The sequence below is a fragment of the Gopherus evgoodei genome, chromosome 1 (genome assembly GCF_007399415.2).
Source record: "Gopherus evgoodei ecotype Sinaloan lineage chromosome 1, rGopEvg1_v1.p, whole genome shotgun sequence".
NCBI classification, from domain to species: Eukaryota; Metazoa; Chordata; order Testudines; family Testudinidae; genus Gopherus; species Gopherus evgoodei.
In genome coordinates this window covers 45,302,067-45,322,538 of record NC_044322.1, presented here as the reverse complement: position 1 = coordinate 45,322,538, position 20,472 = coordinate 45,302,067, and the positions used below count along the sequence as shown (strand labels likewise).

General features: G+C 44.1%; 1 protein-coding gene across 4 annotated transcripts in view; it reads right to left on the bottom strand.

Moving 5' to 3' along the window:
* The window catches only part of PDS5B (PDS5 cohesin associated factor B), a 261,481-nt gene that overhangs the window by 45,326 nt on the left and 195,683 nt on the right, over positions 1 to 20,472 (bottom strand). For all 4 annotated transcript variants that reach the window (XM_030563149.1, XM_030563141.1, XM_030563158.1 and 1 more), the window contains 2 exons: positions 16,785 to 16,908; positions 5,117 to 5,321 (listed from right to left, as the gene is read on the bottom strand). In XM_030563149.1, coding sequence (XP_030419009.1) covers positions 5,117 to 5,321; positions 16,785 to 16,908 — 329 coding nt within the window. The remainder of the gene's footprint in view (positions 1 to 5,116; positions 5,322 to 16,784; positions 16,909 to 20,472) is intronic.

Genomic DNA, 20,472 nt, shown 5'->3' with positions numbered 1-20,472 from the left:
CCCGAGTCAATCCCTCCTTTATGGTTTCTAAAAATAGAGTCAGTCCTGTCTAGAATATGGGGCAAGTGTACTAGAGAACCAGTGTATTAGAGAGCATAGCTGCTTCGTGTCAGATCCCGCAGAAATGATGAGCTGCATGCCATTCACGGGGGGTGCCCTGCAACAACCCCACCCGTTGTTTCCCTCTTCCCCCAACCTTCCTGGGCTACCGTGGCAGTGTACCCCCCATTTGTGTCATGAAGTTATAAAGAATGCAGGAATAACAAACAGTGACTTGTTAGTGAGATAAAATGAGGGGGAGGCAGCCTCCCGCTGCTATGACAGTCCAGGCAGGACATTAAGCGGTGCGGGGGAGAGGAGCCCAGCATCCTGCTGCTATGATAGTCCAGGCAGGACAGAATCTTTTCTGTACACATGAAAGGGAGGGGGCCGATGGAGCTCAGCTCCCAGTTGTTATGATGAGGACGGTTACCAGCCGTTCTGCACCATCTACTGGGAATGACCAGAAATCAATCCTATTTTTACCCAGGCGCCCCCGGCCAGCCTCACCTGAGGCCAGCCAGGAGCACTCACGGGCTGATGGTAACGACGGATAGCAGTCATGTTGTACTGTCTGCCACCACGGAGGGGAGAAGAGCGGATACTGCTCTTCACTGCTGCAGTATCGCGTCTACCACCAGCATTCAGTAGACATAAGGTGACATTGAAAAAAGTCAAGAAATGATTTCTTTCCCTTTTCTTTCACTTGGGTGGGGGGGGAGGGGGAGTAAATTGACGAGCTATACCCTGAACCACGCTGGACAATGTGTTTGAACCTACAGGCATTGGGAGCTCAGCCAAGAATGCAAATACTTTTCAGAGACTGCTGTGGACTGTGGGATAGTTGGAGTCCTCAGTACCCCGTCTTTCCCTCCATGAGCGTCCATTTGATTCTTTGGCTTTCCATTACGCTTGTCATGCAGCATTGTGTAGCCTGGAGATTTTTTTCAAACGCTTTGGCATTTCGTCTTCTGTAACGGAACTCTGATAGAACAGATGCGTCTCCCCATACAGTGATCAGATCCAGTATCTCCCGTACGGTCCATGCTGGAGCTCTTTTTGGATTTGGGACTGCATCGCCACCCATGCTGATCAGAGCTCCACGCTGGGCAAACAGGAAATGTAATTCAAAAGTTCGCGGGGCTTTTCCTGTTTACCTGGCCACTGCATCTGAGTTCAGATTGCTGTCCAGAACGGTCACAGTGGTGCACTGTGGGATACCGCCCGGAGGCCAATATCGTAGATTTGCGGCCAAACTAAGCCTAATCCGATATGGTAATACCGATTTTAGCGCTACTCCTCTCGTTGGGGAGGAGTACAGAAACCAATTTAAAGAGCCCTTTATATCAATATAAAGGGCCTCGTAGTGTGGACGGGTGTGCCATTAAATCGGTTTAACGCTGCTAAAATCGGTTTAAACGCGTAGTGTAGACCAGGCCTCTGTCTTATTAATCTTTCCTCATATGGAAGCTATTCCATACCCCTAATCATTTTTGTTGTTTTTTCTGTATCTTTTCCAATTTTAATACATCTTTTTTGAGATGAGATGACCACATCTGCATGCAGTATTCAAGATGTGAGCGTACATTCATTTATATAGAGGCAATATCATACTTTGTCTTATCATCTATTCCTTTCCTAATGATTCTGTTAGCTTGTTTGATTGCTAACGCACCTTGAATGGATAGTTTCAAAAAACTATCCATAGTGACTTCAAGATCTCTTTCTTAAGTGGTAACAGCTAATTTCGACTCCATCATTTCATATGTATAGTTGGGATGATGATTTCCAATGTGCATTACTTTACATTATCAAAACTGAATTTCATCTGCCATTTTGTTGGCCTGTCATCCAGTTTTGTGAAATCCCTTTGTAACTCTTTGCAGTCTACTATGGACTTAACTATCCTGAGTAGCTTTTTTTCATCTGTAAATTTTGCCACCTCACTTTTTGCTCCTTTTTTCAGATCGTTTATGAACATGTTGAAGAGTATTGGTCCCAGTACAGACCCCTGGGGAATACCACTATTGACCTCACTCCATTCTGAAAACTGACCATTTATTCCTAACCTTTGTTTCCTATCTTTTAACCAGTTACTGATCTGTGAGAGGATCTTCTCTCCTATCCCATGATAGCTTACTTTGCTGAAGAGTCTTTGGTGAGGGACCTTGTTAAAGGCTTTCTGAAAATCTATATCCATGAGATCACCTTTGTCCACATGTTTGTTGACCCCTTGATTACTTCCTTGATGCCTGTGCAGACAAGCCCATTACTCCCAACAAGGCATGATACACTGTATGAGTACAGATGACCCCATGCTGTTGGCTGGACCAACAGCAGGCTTGGTGGGCCAGTGGTGGCTGAGGACTGCAGGTCTCTCAATGGCACTGACTGCACACCTGAGAGGGGAAGGGTCTCTGGTTGATGATATGGAAAATAATGTCTGTCCTGGTGAAGGCTTGGAGAAGTAGAATTCCTCTAGGGATGGCATCAACGTACAACACACTAACTCTGTACTGGTGCTGACAGACATCTTGGTGCCAACAATGGACCTGGGTTTGCACAAGTCTTATGCCCCCAGGCCGGCATCAATACGGAGGTCACTGCGGTAGAGTCTGCTACACTGCAGTCTGCTCCTTGACGCCATCCCTTGATGCTCTGTGGGGCCTGGACAATTTTACTCTGAAAGTTTGGCTATATCTGTCCCCACACAGGAGCTCATTGAGTTCCTTCTTGAGTTTCTGCCTTTGTGCTCAGATTGTCCGCTTTAAGCACTTGACTTCAACACCTGAGATGTTACTACCAGGTTTAGGGTCAAAAGCTGGTGTCAGTTTTGAAATTAGTGCTGGGTCTTTTCTTGGTGTCTCTTCTTCATAGTAGTCTTAAGTGCCTAGAAGCTCATAGGGTAATAAGTAAAAGCCAACATAGACTGGACTAGAACAAATCATGCCAAACCCACCTTATTTTCTTCTTTCACATTGTTACTGGCCCAGCGAATGGTGGAAAGTAGTAGACATATCTTATGTTCTTATCTTGATTTTATAAGGTTTTTGACACAGTGCCACATGACATTCTTATAAATAAAATAGGAAAATGTGGCCTAGATGAAATAACTATCGTAGAAGAGAGCATTGGGCCTGGTGCAAGATCTAAGGCCAGCTCATGTATCAGACAGTGAACCTGTAAGCATCTGAGTCTCTTACAGAGGGATTAGTCCATCATAGAATCAATGGGCTTCAAGCCCACAGGTTTCAAATCCACCATTTAAAAAGCCCTGCAATAGGGAGGGTCAGATCAAACAAAGTTTGATCCAGAAAGCTGGTTATCAGTTCATGTCAGTCAAAACAGGATCTCAAAAATGGTTCTAACGATTTGAAGAATATTTCAAAGAAGTTTAGCTTGATTTCAGAACCAGCAGATTGGACATTCATAGAATATCAGGGTTGAAAGAGATCTCAGGAGGCCATCTAGTCCAAACCCTGCTCTAAGCAGGACCAATCCCCAACTAAATCATCCCAGCCAGGGCTTTGTTAAGCTGGGCCTTAAAAAACCTCTAAGGAAGGAGATTCCACCACCTCTCTAGGTAACCCATTCCAGTGGTTCACCACCCTCCTAATGAAAAAGTTTTTCCTAATATCTAGCCTAAACCCCCCCACTAGAGTTTCATCTCGCTGCCCTGGGAGGGAAAAGGTAATTGAGGGATGGTGGTGGCTGTTCTGCCTTTTCTGCTCTTGTACAGAAGCATGAGGTGGTACAGGGTGCACATTGACTTTGAGTGGTGTGTGGTGGAGATATTGGCCCAACAAAGGCTGTTTAGTTGAGCTTGATATTGATTTACATACTAGTACATTTTTTTAAATTATAATCTTGCTTTGCATTTTCTAATTTCTTAACGGATTAGCTTTCATTAATCACAGACTTATTTTAACATTTTCCTCTGACATTACTGATACATATTTTTATGGCCTTAAATATACTGGTCTTAGAATTTCTTTAGGTTTCTAAAGTTATGTTTATAAAACATTCCAGTGATTGCTGTTGTGCAGGAATCCATCTGTTACTAATTCCCACTCTGAAGTCTACAGAACTCAAACAGCATAATCTGCAGCCCTATGCCCAATGTAGAGTTTACAATACCTACATAAGACTCATATTTTTTATGACCACTGTATATAATAAATTATTAATCCACCAAATTTGCCTAAATTAGTCTAATATACCAGTTGCCACTGAAACACACAGAAAAATAGATTTAGCCAATCTTCGGCCAAGCCAAAAAGACTTGGCTTATCACAGGACAAATCAAAGAATCAAAGGGCAACTTTTAAAAAAAATTATCTAAAATTATCCAAGTTGCCTTAAAATTTCTAAAAAGGTCGTGCATTGGAAACAGATTATTATGGCCATTTTCATGTGTGTTTGTTTAATTCTGGTGAAATTAGGCATATGGGCCAAAACTGGAATTATAATTGAAAACTAGCTACAACCTGAATTAGTCTCTCTCTGTAATGATATTAAGCACTAAACTGCCACGGTGTATGGGGGAAGGACTAGTCCCTGTAATTCCCTTAGTGCTGGAGACTTCAATTGTTAGGACACACAGAGGGTTAGAGGGGAGGCTCTGGAACACAACAGCACAAGGGCCAGACAAATTTGACACCATGTGCTTTTAAACCATTAATCTTGTTTCCTGTTAACCAATGAACTAAAATCTAAACTAAATCTGAACTAAAATGAACACTCCGTTCATAATGCTGTAGTATACCTTTACATTAGCTCTTGAATTTTAATTTACAGGTTTAACTTTGAGCAAACATCTCTCAATAAAAAGGTTCTAATACTTCATTTTGTAACAGTATACCCTATTTTAACAACTTGTTATGCAAAATTAGTTGTAAAATGTGCATAACATTTCATTAGCTGAGATATTTCTTACATGAAATTTATTACAAATTTAGAGTTACTTTTTATTTACTGAAAAATCAGTCAATATTTTTACAGCCTACTCAGGGTTTGCCTACAAGGTAGCAGACTTGTATTTGCATTTGCTGAGAATTACTTCTATTTTTTTTCTTACCACTCACTGCTGCATGCTGCTTCAGATATTCTCTTCTCACATTGATGTTTTTCACAAGGCACTGCCTAGCATGTGCTCTTCTTTCCTTCACTGGATCTTTTGCACACAGTGCACAAATGGCCATATATTCCAGAGGGAGCCGTAGTCTGGAAAGGCCTTTGTGGAGTTTCTGAGCAAATATTTGTCTAACTTGGTAACACTCATCCTGCAAAAAAAAAGTACAATATACAAAAAACTCAGCATTTTTACGTATAATACAGACTTTTAGAAGTTACACACAAAAATGAATGATGGTATGTATGAAAAAAAACCAGTCGAGCCCCTTGCAGCCATAAAATTCTCCCTATTCTGTAGAAAAGGAAGATCTCTTCGTCCCCGCAACAGAAACTCACTAGGATTCAACTGAATGTATCCTGAAGGACAGAAAATCCCCTATCGAACAAGAAGAACGTTCAAGTATAGTTTAGGTCCAACCTTGAAGCCCTTTTAAGGCCCACTTGAGAAGCATGTGCCTAACTTTTAAGCACACGAGCATTCCCTCCCATTGACTTCAAAGGGACTGCTTGCAAACTTAAACTTGAGCACGTTTAAGTACCTTGCTGAATCAGGACCTAAAATAAAGAGTTCCACTGAAGTATAAAGCCTTTATTGATAGATAAAACAAACAATAAAACAATGTGGAACTGTAAAGTGGTAAAATCAAAATAGATTTTCAGGCCACTGAAAAGCACCTGACAAACTCCATCTCTCTGCTTAACTTAAGCTTTCTACCTCTCCTGCTTAGTCAAGAGATGTCCAACAAAAGTTTACAAATATTTTTATAATGGCAAAAGATATCCTCCCCTTTAGTCCTGGTTCCTGAAAATTCACTATACGATAATGTAGTTCCAATTATTAGAACTGTAACATGAGAAGTCATATATTATCTGTTAAACAGTGCAAAATTAATTCAGCAACAGACAACAAAAGGTGCGTAATTAGAATACCAAATGCAGAGAGCACACCAGTAATTTGATCAAGTTATTATAACATGGTACAGTTTCAAAAATATACCCAACCAGCACAGGAGCACAGTGAGTGTCTGAAGTACTGCTAAGAGAAAGACCACAGATCAGAAAGTAGACCAAAACAAAAGGGGAAAAAATAATCTTTCCACTTTTAGAATATTCCCTGTAAATTAATCTATGAAACACCATTGGGCTGTAGCTTTGTCAGCTGGCATCCTAACCTGTGACCAGAATCAACTGATGCCACTAAGAAGAGAATGAGAATTAAAGAGAGATGGGACTGAATGTCTAACATTAAGAAATGGAGTCCAATACCAAAGAGTTACTCTAAACGTGTGTAGAAAGTCTGAACTGAAATATTTGACACCCAGGTATAGCTTTTTATTCCACCTAGGCAATACAGATTGCTGTTCCACTGAGCATCCACAATAGGACCTCTTGGAAACACAAGTCATTGAACTATATTAGCTGTTCTAGCACCAGGCACAGAAAGAAAGGTTATTTACTTTACAGTAACTAGAGTTCTTCAAGATGTGTGGTACCTATCTGTATTAGACTGCAGGAATGCATGCTTCCCACGTCTGACACCAGGAGATTCTTGCAAGTAGCATCTGTTGGAGTGCACCTGTGCCCCATCCTCCTTATGATCCAAACCAAGGGCATAAGAGACAGTGTGGACCAACCGACTGCCTCTCCAGTACCTTTCTACCATGGAAAACCTTAGACAATGCTCTGCATCAGAGGGAAAAAAGAGGGCGTATAGTGGACGGGATCACACACCTTACAGTAATTGGAGTTCTTAAAGACAAGCAATCTTTCTTTCTCTGAGTGAGGGCCCCTATGTGTATTATACCATGCATGATTCACAAGCAGTATTCATTGAGGAAAAGCATGCAAGGACCTCTGCTCTACCACTAATTGGAGGACTGCTCTGCCAAAAGCTGCATCAGCTGTACAAGTCTGCACTAGGGCATAATGTCTTGTGAAAGTGTGAACAGAGCTCCATGTTGCCACTTTACAAATTTCCAGGAAAGGAAACTCTTGGAGCAAGGCTACTGATGCAGTCTGTGTTGTAGTCAAGTGGTCCCTTACCCCTCACGGGAGAGTGGGTTGCCGTTAACTTGTAACAGAGTATGATGCAATCTGAAATCCATTTGGATAGGCTTTGGGATGAATCACAAGTTCCAAAAGGATACGAACAATCTAGGCGATTTCCTAAAAGACTTATTCCTTTTCAGATAGAATGTCAAGGGTTGATGGACACCCAGAGTGATGCCACTTCTCCTCACTGGAGGCTTGCGGCTTTGGGAAGAACATTGGCAAAAAAAATAATCTGATTTAGATGGAATTCTGAGATCATCTTGGGGGTGAAATTTGAGTGTAATCTCAGGGAGACACTGCCCCTATGGAAGACTGTGCAAGGCAGATCAGTCTTAAGGACCTCCAACTCACCTACTCTTCTGGCGAAAATAATGGCCATCAGAAAGACAAGCTTAACTGATAGGTGGGCAAAGGAACATTTGGGTAAGGGTTCAAAGGAAGTCTTTGTTAATGCTGAGAAGACTCAACTGAGGTCCTGAATCAGGGTAAAATTTCAGTATCGTAAGAAAGGTTCTAACGATAAGCCCTTTAGAAAACGTACTATAACAGGATGGGTGAAGATTAAGTGGTTGTCAACTGCACAGTGACAGATGCTGATAGCAACTAAGTGCATCCGTAGGGAGCCAAGAAATAGACCAATGACTTTAAGGAGAGGCGATATTCCAAGATGATAGGGATGTCAGAATCCTCTGGTGTTACCCAACGATGTTGACACCAGATACAAAACCTTTGTCACGTAGCATTTTTTTGTGGACTCCTTCCCTACAACTGTTATAGACTGATTGAACTGCTTCTGAGCATGTCTTTTCTAGGTTTGTTGCCCATACGAATGAATATCGGGCATTTAGGTGTATGGATGCAGGACTGGAATGACTGATCTTGCCTTTGTCTTGGATCAACAGGTCTGGGAAGAGCTGGATATGGATGCATGAATATGCTCACATCTGGAGAATGATGGGAAACCAGAATTGTCTATGCCACCTGGGAACAAATTAGGATCACCAATGCTCCCTCTTGCTTGTTCTCTCTTAAAATCTAAGGTAAAAGTGGAATGGGTGGGAAGGCTTATGTTAGTTGCCCTGACAATAGAACCAGACATGTGTCTCCTCTATAGCCCTGACCTTGAGATCCCCTGGAACAGAAGGCTGGACATTTCTTGTTCTCCTGAGATGCAAACAAGACCCAAGATGGGGACCTCCATTGTTTAAGTACATTCTGAACCACCAAATTGCGTTTTTCCCATTTGTGGTCCCAGGCAAGTGCCTGCTGAGGCTGTCTGATAACTTATATATCCCTGTTAGATGCATTGCTGAGATGACCATCTGGTGATAAATATATCAGTTCCAAAGACTGACTACTTGTATACAAAGATGGGTGCACCTTGCTTCCCCTTGTTTGTTGATGTAGAACACTGCTGTCACATTGTTTGATTTGACTTGGACATTCAGGATTCGAATGAACAGAAGAAATCACTGTAGGCCTTGTGAATTGCTATAGCTCCAGGAGATTTATGTACAATTGGGACTCTTGTGGGAGAGCGGTTCATGTAACTTGGGCTACATGTTCATCTAGGTAGGCTTTCCATACTACCAAAGAAGCATCTATGATCAGTCTCTTTGCAGGTGGAGGAGGTACAAAGGGCTCCCACAAGCACACACAGCCTCCTTTTTCTCGCACTCTTGGGGGGAGCAAGACTAATTTGTCTAGAATGTGTTTGCTCAGCATACAGACTGCCCTTAACCAAGGCTGCAGACATCGATGGTGAAGTCTCATGAAGGATATCACATAAGTAACTAAAGCCATATGTCTTAGACAGATAAGGCACTCTACACACGTGCAAACTGATGTCTATGGACTCAGCTGAAGTTGAGTGACTAGATCCTTTATGGACTAGTCTGTCCTGAAGTAGGTAATTTCTGGCATTGAGAGTCCAGAATCATCCTGATAAAAATATACATAGTATATGTTGGAACTAAAATGGACTCTTCAATATTTACTTTAGGTTCCAATGAACACAGAAGATTAAGTACCATGTTGTTGAGACAGGGAAAAAGCTGATGAGTCCCGGTGGCAGAAGTGGGCTACCACTTTCAACAACACTTTTGTGAATAAACTTGCAACTGTCACAAAGCCGAAGGGGAGCACTCTCTATTGATTATGATCTACAGTGAATCTCAGGAATCTTCTGTGCGCAAGATGGATGTAGGCATCCTTTAAACTAACAACTGAGAACCAACTGCCATTGTTCAGTGAGGGAGTTACTGAGGCCAGGGAGACCATCCTGAACTTCAATCGTTGGATGAAAACATTCAGCCATATGAGATTTAAGGTGAGTTTCCATCCTCCTTTCTTTTTGGGGATGAGGAAGTATTTTGAGTAAAATACCTTCCCCCTGTATTCAGGCCAGTTCTATTGTTCTCAGATGGTGCAGGGAGTGCTCTTCTAAGACTGAGAATCCTCTCCTGAGACAAGTCCCTAAAGAGAGACGGGGAAGAAGGTTTGGAGGGGAAAAGCGAAGAAATTCTATAGTATTGCCAGTATAGATGATCTTCAGCACTCATTTTTCTGCCATTAAAAGATGCCAAGCTTGGCAAAAATGAGCTAGGCAGCTACCAAATTGGGTGCTGGATTCCTGAAAAGATAGATTTGGTAGATGGACTGATTTGCAGCTCTCAAAGATCTTGTCATAAGTGCTTTCTAATGGGAGGTTGGGGTTGGAAGGAGGGTGAAGTGGGAACATTATGCTTGCTCCACTGCACCCTCTGCCCCTTCCTGGGTGGCTTGTAACCTTTTTGATGGTAAAAGGGTTGAGGAGCTGGTCACTGCTTGTATGGTTCCAAACTGGTATGGTATTTCTCCATGGCTCTGGAGTGTAGTTAGCCAGTGAATGAGGGACTGCCCTTTAATCCTTTAGGGAACATAACAACTCATCTGTCTTTTCACTGAACAAATTGTTTCCCTCAAAGGGCAGATTTTCCATCATGGATTGGACTTCTTTGGGAAATCTGCAGGATAAGGCCACAATGCCCGAAAGATGACTATAAATATAGATACCAGCCAGTGGGAGGCTGTATGCACTGTATTACCTGAGGCCTGAAGAGAAGATCTAGCCAGCAGTTTGCCCTCTGTGATGAACACTTTGAACTGCAGGTTATCCTCCAGGGAAGTGCATCAGTGAAGTCTCGAGCTTAGTATAATTAATGTGGTGACATTTGACATTAGTGCCTGAGAGGATTTTACTTCAACCAGCTTCCCATTCCACATAAATTTTCTCTGAGAGGTCTAAATGTTTAACTTTTCTACTAGGAGGAGTGGATCTCAGCTGACACTGCCTGCCTCTTTCAGTGAAGCTTGAATTACTAATGAATTCAGAGCAGGGTGTGTAAATAAAATTCTGCTCCTGTAGCTGGCATGAAGTACCTCTCCATTTTTTCCCCCCAAGAGTAGAGTTACACATGGCCAGGGTGTTCCAGACGATCTTGGCCAGTTCTAAGACTGTTTCCTTAATTGGAAATGCCACCTTGCTGGGGCCAACACCTTGGGGAACATCCAGAAGTTTAAGAAGAGTGTCCAATACTTTCTCTACAGGGATCCGGAATGTGCTTGTGATCCTCCTTAGGTCTTGAAATTGTCTTTAGTCATCAGCTGGCGAAGGTGAGACTGGTGCAACCACTTTATCTGGGGATGATGATGATAACACCAACAGAGCTGGTTGTTTTCTTGGATCCAGTCCTTCCTCTTCCTCCATTAATTCCTGAGGAGATTCAGGCTCCTCTCTGGGAGGGGAAAGTTGTCTGGATTCATGATAGGATCATAAAGACTTGGGATATAACGTGCACGGGTCTCACAAACCTAAAGGTCAGTGCAAGGGGCCAAAAGGAAATTGAGGTGGTCCCCAGGGACTAGTGTACCACTAGTCTTGAGGTGCATGATTTATTTCTCCTATGCAATGGGGATGGTGTGTAAGAGGCCTAGATCAGGCTTGCCAACCTATGGCTCTTGAGCCACATGCGGCTCTTCAGAAGTTAATATGCAGCTCCTTGTACAGGCACTGACTCCAGGGCTGGAGCTACAGGCGTCAACTTTCCAATGTGCCAGGGGGTGTTCACTGTTCAACGCCTGACTCCGCCATTGGCCCTGCCCCCACTCCACCCCTTCCTGAGCCTGCCATGTCCTCACTCTCCACCCTCCCCCCTGGAGCCTCCTGCATGCCACGAAACAGCTGATCAGGAGGTGTGGGGAGGGAGGGGAAGGTGCTGATCGGAAGGGCTGCTGGTGGGTGGGAGGCACTGGGAGCAGAGGGAGCAGCTGATGGGGGCTGCTGACATATCAATGTGGCTCTCTGACAATGTACATTTGTACATTTTGGCTCCTTCTCAGGCTCAGGTTGGCCACTCCAGCTCTAGATCCTCTGTCTGGACTGATTCCATGACCCAATGGGAGTGGATATGCTCTCCCACTAACACCTGACTTGCCAGAGAAAAAGGCAGCTTCTGACTCCAAGGGCAATGCTGTCAGTACCAGGGTATAGTTATGCCCCAGCTAGTAGAGGTTATCAGTGAGCAACTAACACTTGCATGTATGCATTAGATAAACAGTATGGGGACTTCCCTTGTCATGATCAGTTCTGACAAGATTGGGGATTCCAGGTCCAAAAGGACAGCAATGCCCTTAGGGATGATGTAACTATCCCCAGATGGAAGTGGGTGGAACGGACACCTTTATTTCCAAAGGACTGGCAGTATTGGCCTTGTGCCTGTCTTACCATGGTGTAATGGTACCATTCATGTAGGAGGTATCCACTTCTTTCTCTCTCTCACTGGTACCAAGGATGGTCCTGCTCCTGCAGTTAGTTACGTTTCAGGCGCTCTTGCTCTTCAGAACTGGGAGACTTGTACCATGTTCCTTGTGCACTCCTGACATGTCTGCACCAGGATGAGTGGTCTCATCCAACATAGAAGATGGCAGAGCAGAGGCCCTCTTCTTGGATGAGGACCTGGGGGGGGAGGGGGGGAGGGATTTCTTTCTTGTGAAAGTGTTTCTCCTCTCTCATGCCATTGTTTGGAGAAGTCCTTACCTCTACTCCCACTGGCCTCAGAGTCTGATATCGCCATGCTTGGAGGTGTGCTTCTCGGTGCTTCTGCCTAATGTACAGGAGCATATGCCAGGCCAGAGTTGGAACCATATAGCACAGTTCATCAAGAATTTCCAAAGCCTATATTCATGGGCTTGACAGGCTCAGCTCGGGAAGGGTTGACTAATAGTGCACTTCAAGGGGATGTGAGCTTCTCTGAGGCACCTAATGTGGTTGTCACTGACAGCAAAGGCCAGAAGGCAGGAAATGCAGTTCTTAAACCTTGGGATCTTGGACATACTAGTCATCTCATATGAGCCTGGGCAGGGGCATATCGAGGGAGAACCCCAAGACCCTATTTACTAAAAACTATGCTTATTTAATTATAAAAAATATTTAAAAAATTATTCAGAAATATTTACAGTTCAACACAGAAGAAACTAGGAAACACTGCAGATATTGAAGAGGTTCTACCTCAGACCATGGGCTGTGGAAAGGAACTGAAGAGGCAGTTGGTGTAGGCAGCCCCTTCTACTTTCAGTTTGGCGCATGAGTAGTGCAGGCATGAACCAACAAACTACCAGCAAGAATCTTCCAGTTTCTGGCATGTGGACCACATGTGCACCCACAGCGGAATTCATATAGGGACTATCAATCAAAAAAATAATTGGTTAGATGTGCTGGGAGGGGAAGGAAAGCAGGAAGTGCCGAAGTGGAGGAAAATGGCAAGGTAAAGTGTGGGGTTTATTTATTATTTTCAAACCTCAGAAGTAGATTAGAAGCCTAAGGGGAAAAAATGAAAGCCATAGTCCTGCCTCAAAAGAGTTTACACTCTACAGGACACTACGAGAAGGTCTGAACAGACAAAAAAGCAGGGGAGAAAAAGTGACAGAGGGGCCAAAAGTGACAAAAGTAAGATTATTGTTACTGACTAAGGCATTTTTGAATTTTGATGGTTCCATTAACTTTTAAATCCCACCCCCTTTTTTAAACTCGCATCTTATAGGAAATGAAGCAGAATTGAATTTTTAGGACAGATCTGAAAGCAAGGAATGTGACTTGGTTAACAAGTTTGCAGAACGATTCTATGCAAAGGAGAACATGCACAGAAGGCACAGTTTATTTAGTTGGGGGTTGGACTAGATGACCTTCTGAGGTCCCTTCCAACCCTGATATTCTATGATTCTATGACACAGAGGTGGGAATGTGAGAAAAATAAAGGTGACAGCAAGTGAGAGAATGGAAGTGGTGAGGAAAGAATGCAGAAGGCCTATCGCAGGGGTGGGCAAACTTTTTGGCCCGAGGACCACATCTGGGAATAGAAATTATATGGTATGTCATGAATGCTCACAAAGTTGGGGTTGCAATGTGGGAGAGGGTGAGGGCTCTAGTTGGAAGTGCGTGCTCTGCGGTGTGGCCAGAAATGAGGAATTCAGGGTGCCTGAGTGGGCTCTGGGGTGGGAATGACGAGTTTGGGGGTGTAGGAGGGTGCTGCGGGCTGGGACTAAAGGTTTTGGAGGGTGGGAGGGGGATCAGGGCTGGGGTTTGGGGTGCAGGAAAGGGTGTAGGTATCAGCTGGGGGTGCGGTTCTGGGATGGGGCTGGGAATAAGGGGTTTGGAGTGCAGGAGGGTGCTCCGGGCTAGGATCGAGGAGGATCAGGGCTGGGGCAGGAGGTTGGGACGTTGGGGGCGGGTGTGTGGCTTAGGGGTGCAGGCTCTGGGAAGCGCTTACCTTAAGTGGCTCCCAGAAATGGCGGCCATGTCCCCCCTCTGGCTCCTAAGCAGAACCACAGCCAGGCAGCTCTGCACGCTGCCACGTTCGTAGGCATTGCCCCGCAGCTCCCATTGGCTGCAGTTCCTGGCCAATGGGAGCTGCAGGGGCAGTGTTTGGGGCAGGGGCAGCGTGCAGAGCAGAGCCTCATTTGCCCCTACATGTAGGAGTGGGGCCATGCTGCTGCTTCCAGGAGCGGCCCCTGACCCTGCTCCCCTGCTGGAGTGATAGACTGGGGCCATGCCACTGCATATCTAACCAAAAAAGTCTTCCCAAATCCCCTTCCTGAACAAGGTTTACAGCAATGAATATCATGATGTATTTTTGTTTTATATACAACTTGGTTTTTTGTTCTATTTTTAAAAAATTAGAATATTAAACTTTAGTTAGGTCCTTAGTTGTATATTCTTTGTTTGTTCTCATTCCAATTAGTGCCATTGCTACTTTCCTTTTAGTGCTTTAGAAGATTTTAAATATTAACTTTGTGCTGAGGACTCAAACATACATCTCAACTTCAGGCCCATCTGCTGTTCAGCCTGCATACCCCCCTCCCCCCCATATACATATTTCATCTTGGATGGTTCACCACTCTCAGGCTCAGTATAGCCAAAACTAAGTGCACAATATTATGTCCCCGACGCTCTCCACTACCTCCATTCTATGGTCTGACTATTCTCCCTGCTACACAGACTTAATGACCATGGGGTTGTGTGGGGGTATGTGTGTTTTTGAATCTCCTCTTTCCTCTTTTCCCTGTGTCTGGTATGTAACCAAAGCCTATCACTTGGTCCTCTACACATTTTGAAGTCCTCAAGACAGCGTTGAAAACAGGATCCAGGACTTGATGCACCAGGATGGCTTTTCTCATGTTTCCCTTTTCCTTCCAGGGCCAGTAGCCACAATTTATTTGTCCATGCCTTAATCATCTTCCTCCTTGACTAAAGTTTCTCCAGTCTTCTAGATACTCATTGTCCCCAATCTATCAGAACTCCTGGTTGTTAGTTTGACACTCATTTCATTGTGTATCACCTCCTTTTCCTTGCTTTTAAAATCCTACATCATTCACCGCCTACCTCCTGATAGGTCGTGGTGGGCAAACTATGGCCCCACGGGATAGATCTGGCGCACCAGCCATTTTAATCCAGCCCTTGAGCTCCCGCTGGGGAGCAGGGTCTGGGGCTTGCCCCGCTCCGGAGCTCCAGCTGGGGAGCAGGATCCGATGCTGCTCCATGCAGCTCTAGTAATGCCATATTATGTTCAATTCAGACTATAAATTCCCAGAGGCAGAGAGCTCTACATTTTAACTGTGAAGAGCCATGAGCATACACAGCACTCTGTAAGTCAGGCCTGCACAACATGTGGCCCACATGGGCTCACGGGCAAGCGGTGAAGTAGGGCTGCTGGTTTCGCCTCTGCCCGGAGGGGAGCCCCACCTCACAGCCCCACACGTGCCACACTCCAACCGCCCTAACGGCCAGTTCCGCACATCTCTGTCTCCTGCTCCCCCTGCCTGGACTAAAGCAGGTGCATCACTTCTGGGGCCCGCTGAGGTGGGAAGCATTGGGTACAAGGCAGAGCTGTAAGTGCCAAGTGAGGGGAGAGGCACCCGGCCTGAGCTTGAGCCGCAGCTCGGGGGGAGGGGTGGGACTGGGCCAAGACCCCCCTCTTCGGTTGGGGGCAGGGCGGCTACTGCACTGGTTGGTCCCAGGGCGGCCTCTGTAGTGATGGGAGCGGGGGGGTTGAACTGTCTGTGGGTAGCCAGGAAATCCTCAGAGGAGGGAGGGAGGGAGGTGTGTGTGTGTGTAGGGGGGTGGCACCTGCCCTGCCCCAACTGCTGCCCCCTTCCCTGGACCAGGGACCTTCCCCCTCCCCGACCCATATCACATGCCCATCCCCGCCCCCGGCTCCCTGCAACCCCTGTGTTTGGGGTGGATGTTTCGGCAGTGCCAGGGGTTCTGACCCTCAGCTGGAGTAATATGGAGTAATATGGCCCTCGCCACTTTACGAGCTGTGCAGGCCTGCTATAAGGACTAGAAAACTAAAAGCAGAGGAGGTAGAGTTGAGAAATCATATGCTCTAGCTCGAGACTGAACGTTTACAATTAAACAGCCCCGTAGCCCAAGTCCCATGAGCCCAAGTCAGCTGATGGAGGCCAGCAGCGGTTGTTTAACTGCAATGTAGATATATCCTTAAGGTCTACAGGGTGAGAGATTTTCTCTGCAGACCTCAAAACAAGTCAATATCACAAAGTGAACTTTGCACGGCTCGTAAGAACCAAAGATCTCTCTAAAAATCATCATACCCCAGTGTATCTTTCTTACGTTACTACTTCAGTGTTAACATAAATTTGTTATCTAGCTGAAGTATGGCAAATAGATTCTAGAAGAATCTTTTAGTTGCAATGAATACCAATTTTCTAATGCTCGGTCCACTGTTCTTACTATTAGACTACACTCCTTTATTGCTTTTAGTTCCTAGCAGTATTCATCATTTCAACATAACAAAAAAACACAAACTTGAATTTTCAAGATCATGAGAAACAAATTTAAAATTGAGGACAAGTTAGAATTGCAATCTGAATATTGAGAATGACACTTCAAATGAATATTCTTAGTGATCTGAAGCCATAGATTATTAGCATACATATTAGCTGATTCAGACAGACAGACAGACACACACACACTCCTCTCTCTTCCCTCCACCCCATTTCCTTACATTAACGGCTAATGCACACAGCTGGTATTGTTCTAATGTGATGATTTCATGGTAACAAGGTTCCTGTGCCAGCTTCACAATAGCACTAGCAGCAGCCAGCCTCAGACGAGACATATCAGGTTTACTGAAAAACAAGCACAGAGATAGATGGGTTAAATTACTGCAAGATTATTTAAGTATCTGAGTCATGGAAACAAGTTCCTCAGGTTTGAAACAATTGTTCTCCATCATGCTGAAAAATGGCTCAGGTGGAACAGTGAGGAATTTGAATGGCCTTTGCTTTCTGTACACAATAATTATGTAAGTAACTGAAAAATAAAATTAGAACCTTGTAAATTAATACTTCTCGTGGAATCTCTGCCCATCCAGAGGTTTGCATAGTATCTCTGCTATACCTTGTCTTTTTTGCTGTATGAAAGGGATTAGTTTCCAAATTCAGGACAGCACAATCACAACCTACTTAGGGTACACCTATACACTTGGGCACATTTTCCCCCAAGGGAATTAATGTCCTTTGTGATTTCCTCAAAAAGTTTCACATGAGAAAATGGTTCCAGTTTGCCTTATCATAATGCCTATGTATTAGCGAATGCTAGCACAATATGCATCATGTCCTCACGTATACTAGGGCTTATGGAATTTCAGTATAATGGCTAAAGCATTCCTTCTCCTATGAAGCCAGATAAAGGGACCTGGTGAGTCAAACCAATTATCTTTCAATGTTTTAGGAGTACCAGTAATTGGTTTACATGCTCCCCTAATCAGGCATTTGCTATTTTCCAAATATGGTTGGATTTTTGATACATTGAGTAATACTATATTGACAAAGATCATAAGAATATAAGACAGTTTCCTCAACTTATTTCTGCAAATTCGTATTGACCCAATCTGTATAAACTTAATCAGTTTATTGCTAGCCATCACAGATTTTCAAAACTCTGTCTCATTTTTGGGAAATCAGCATTTCTTTTGGCCTTCTGTGCATCTAATTGTCAAAAAAAAATAGATCTCAAAGAGTCTCATGTCTCACACAGGCTCTGGCTTGGGCCTGGGCTCTAGTGTTGACTGCAGTAACAAGCAAAGCTTTCCCCCCTGGCAACTTGTAGTAGACAACTGACCTAATTAACGAGGGGATAAAATTACTGATATATGAAAGATGACAAGTATTGAACGCCTTAATCTTTCTCTCAGATATTTATGGAGCAACAGCTACCAGACTATTTTAAATCCATCTTTATCATGAAATATATATTTAAAAGTTGGGGTGATTACGAAGAAAAAGATTGTAACTATACTTTTAAGGGCTTAACTAACAATTTTTTTGAAGTCATGTATAAATGGAATACAACAACAACAAAAAAAGGGCATGAAGAATGATCCTGGAATTTTCTAGTGCACAGTGGCTTCTAACTAAAATAGAATGGAAAAAAATTAAAAGAAAAAACCAAGTATGCTAATTGAGTCACATGCATTAAGTACTATGGGTTTATAACAGGGGTTGGCAACCTGTGGCACGCGTGCCAAACACGGCACGGGAGCCAATTTTGAGCAGCCCCCAGTCTCACTCAGCCCCCTGCCCACCACTCTCCCCTGCAGGGGTAGGAGGCAGAAGCTTGGTTCTGCAGCAACCAAGCTTCCCTCTCTCCCATTTCTTCCCCCAGCATGGTGCTTTCCTGCCTCGCCCCCTCTCCTTCCCTGCGCCAATCAGCTGATGGCCATAGCGAGGGGGAAGGGGGAAGAGCAGCAGTGTGCAGGCAGCTCTGTAGAGGAGACACAGAGAGGAAGGGAGGGAGCCTTGGAGAAGGGGGTGGAACAGGGCATATCCCTTCCAGCCCCCTGCCCTGAGCTGTTCAGGGCAGGGAGCACCCCAGCCCTCTGCCCTAACCCCCCCCCACACTCAGTCTTCTGTCCTACACCCCCCAAGCCCCCAGCTCTCTGCCGACTCCCCCACACACTCAGCATTCTGCCCTGCAGCCCCCATACCCCCCAGCCTTCTGCTCTGACCCTTGAATCCTCTCTCACACACAGCCTTCTGCCCTGAACCCCCCCACACCACCGCCCTCTGCCCTGACCCTTGACCCCCCGCACACCCAGCCTTCTGCCTTACACCCCCCATACCCTAGTCCTCTGCCCTGACCCCTGAAACCTCCCCACCCAGGTCTGAGGTTCTGGCCACAGGCCTGTTCAGCCCACTGCCGGCCTAGGTGAACAGAACCCCAGGCTGGCAGCAAGCTGAGCAGGCTGGCGGCATAAGATCAGCATTTTAATTTAATTTTAAATGACGCTTCTTAAACATTTTGAAAACCTTGTTTACTTTACATACAATCGTTTAGTTATATAATATAGACTTATAGAAAGAGACCTTCTAAAAATGTTAAAATGTAATACTGGCACACAAAACCTTAAATTAGAGTGAATAAATGAAGACTCAGCACACTGCTGCTGAAAGGTTGCTGACCCCTGGTTTATAAAGAATAAACTAAGTCTTGCCAGACAAGTTTGCTTTTCCTTGTGGTAAAAATATATTTGTTGGTGAAAAGAAAGGATAAGCTTAAGAACTCTCAATTTTACTCGGCCATTTGACAGTATCACAAAACCTTATTTTCAAAATTAATTCAAGTCAGATTTTTACATGTAAACTGGCTAAATTATTGCAAAGTTCAAATTATTCATATTAAATATTATTTGTATTATAGCACTGCACAGAAGCCAGAATAAGATCAGGGCCTAACTGTGTTAGAGATTATACAAACACATAATAGACAGTCCCAGCCCTTAAGCGTTTACAATCTCAATTAAAACAAGCCACAAGTGGTTGTAATAAGCAAATGAATTAAGAATGTGGTGGAGGGGAAGGCCAGAGAGATGAGGCGAACAGCAATCACACATGGTGTATTGTATAGCAGAAGGCATTGTAAACAGAAATGAGGATTTAAGAAAGGGGTTCTGACATAAGCCATATATTTGAAACTGCAGCAAAGCGAGACCAAATGGGTAGATAAATTGTGGGACTGGAGTACTCAGTCTTAATTTTGTGAAGATCTGTTGTACATAATCTAAAGGGGGTCAGACTAGATGATCACATTGGTCCCTTCTGACCCTAGAATCTATGAATCTATGACATGTCTTGAAAGCACTTGTAAAACTCAATGGCTTATAAACTTCAATGTGAACTGACATTTTCTCTCACTCCACAGATTAATACTTAGGTATGTCGGAAAGAAATCCTCTTCTGAATGCACAGCATGTAAATGAAATTTGTCTAACCCTCTAAATTTCTTCCAAGTCGCATGGAGCTAAAGGATTCCTCTGAACAAAACTAAACCTTTGGCAATATTGGGTATCAAGCTGGAGCCTGGAAGCAGCATTATGCCTGAATCTATAAAGCAATGGCAGCCACTGAAACAGTATATTTTGCTTTCATCCAACTCTTGGTTTTCCCCTGTTAGTTTCATTTTTATGTAGGCCTTCATTCTAGATCAATGAGGATGGCATGACCCTTCAATATTCTTATTTCCAAAATGCAGTTTTATGAGGGGTGACTTTTGGGACTTACTGCCAGTCAGTACTTCAGTGGAGCTGAAGATCTCTTCAAATAGATTCTTGCCCTAGTATCAGTGTTCTTGCCCTAGTATCAGAATTTTAACAGCTATTTGCAGCAGCTGTTGTCCTGTGATATTGCAGTATC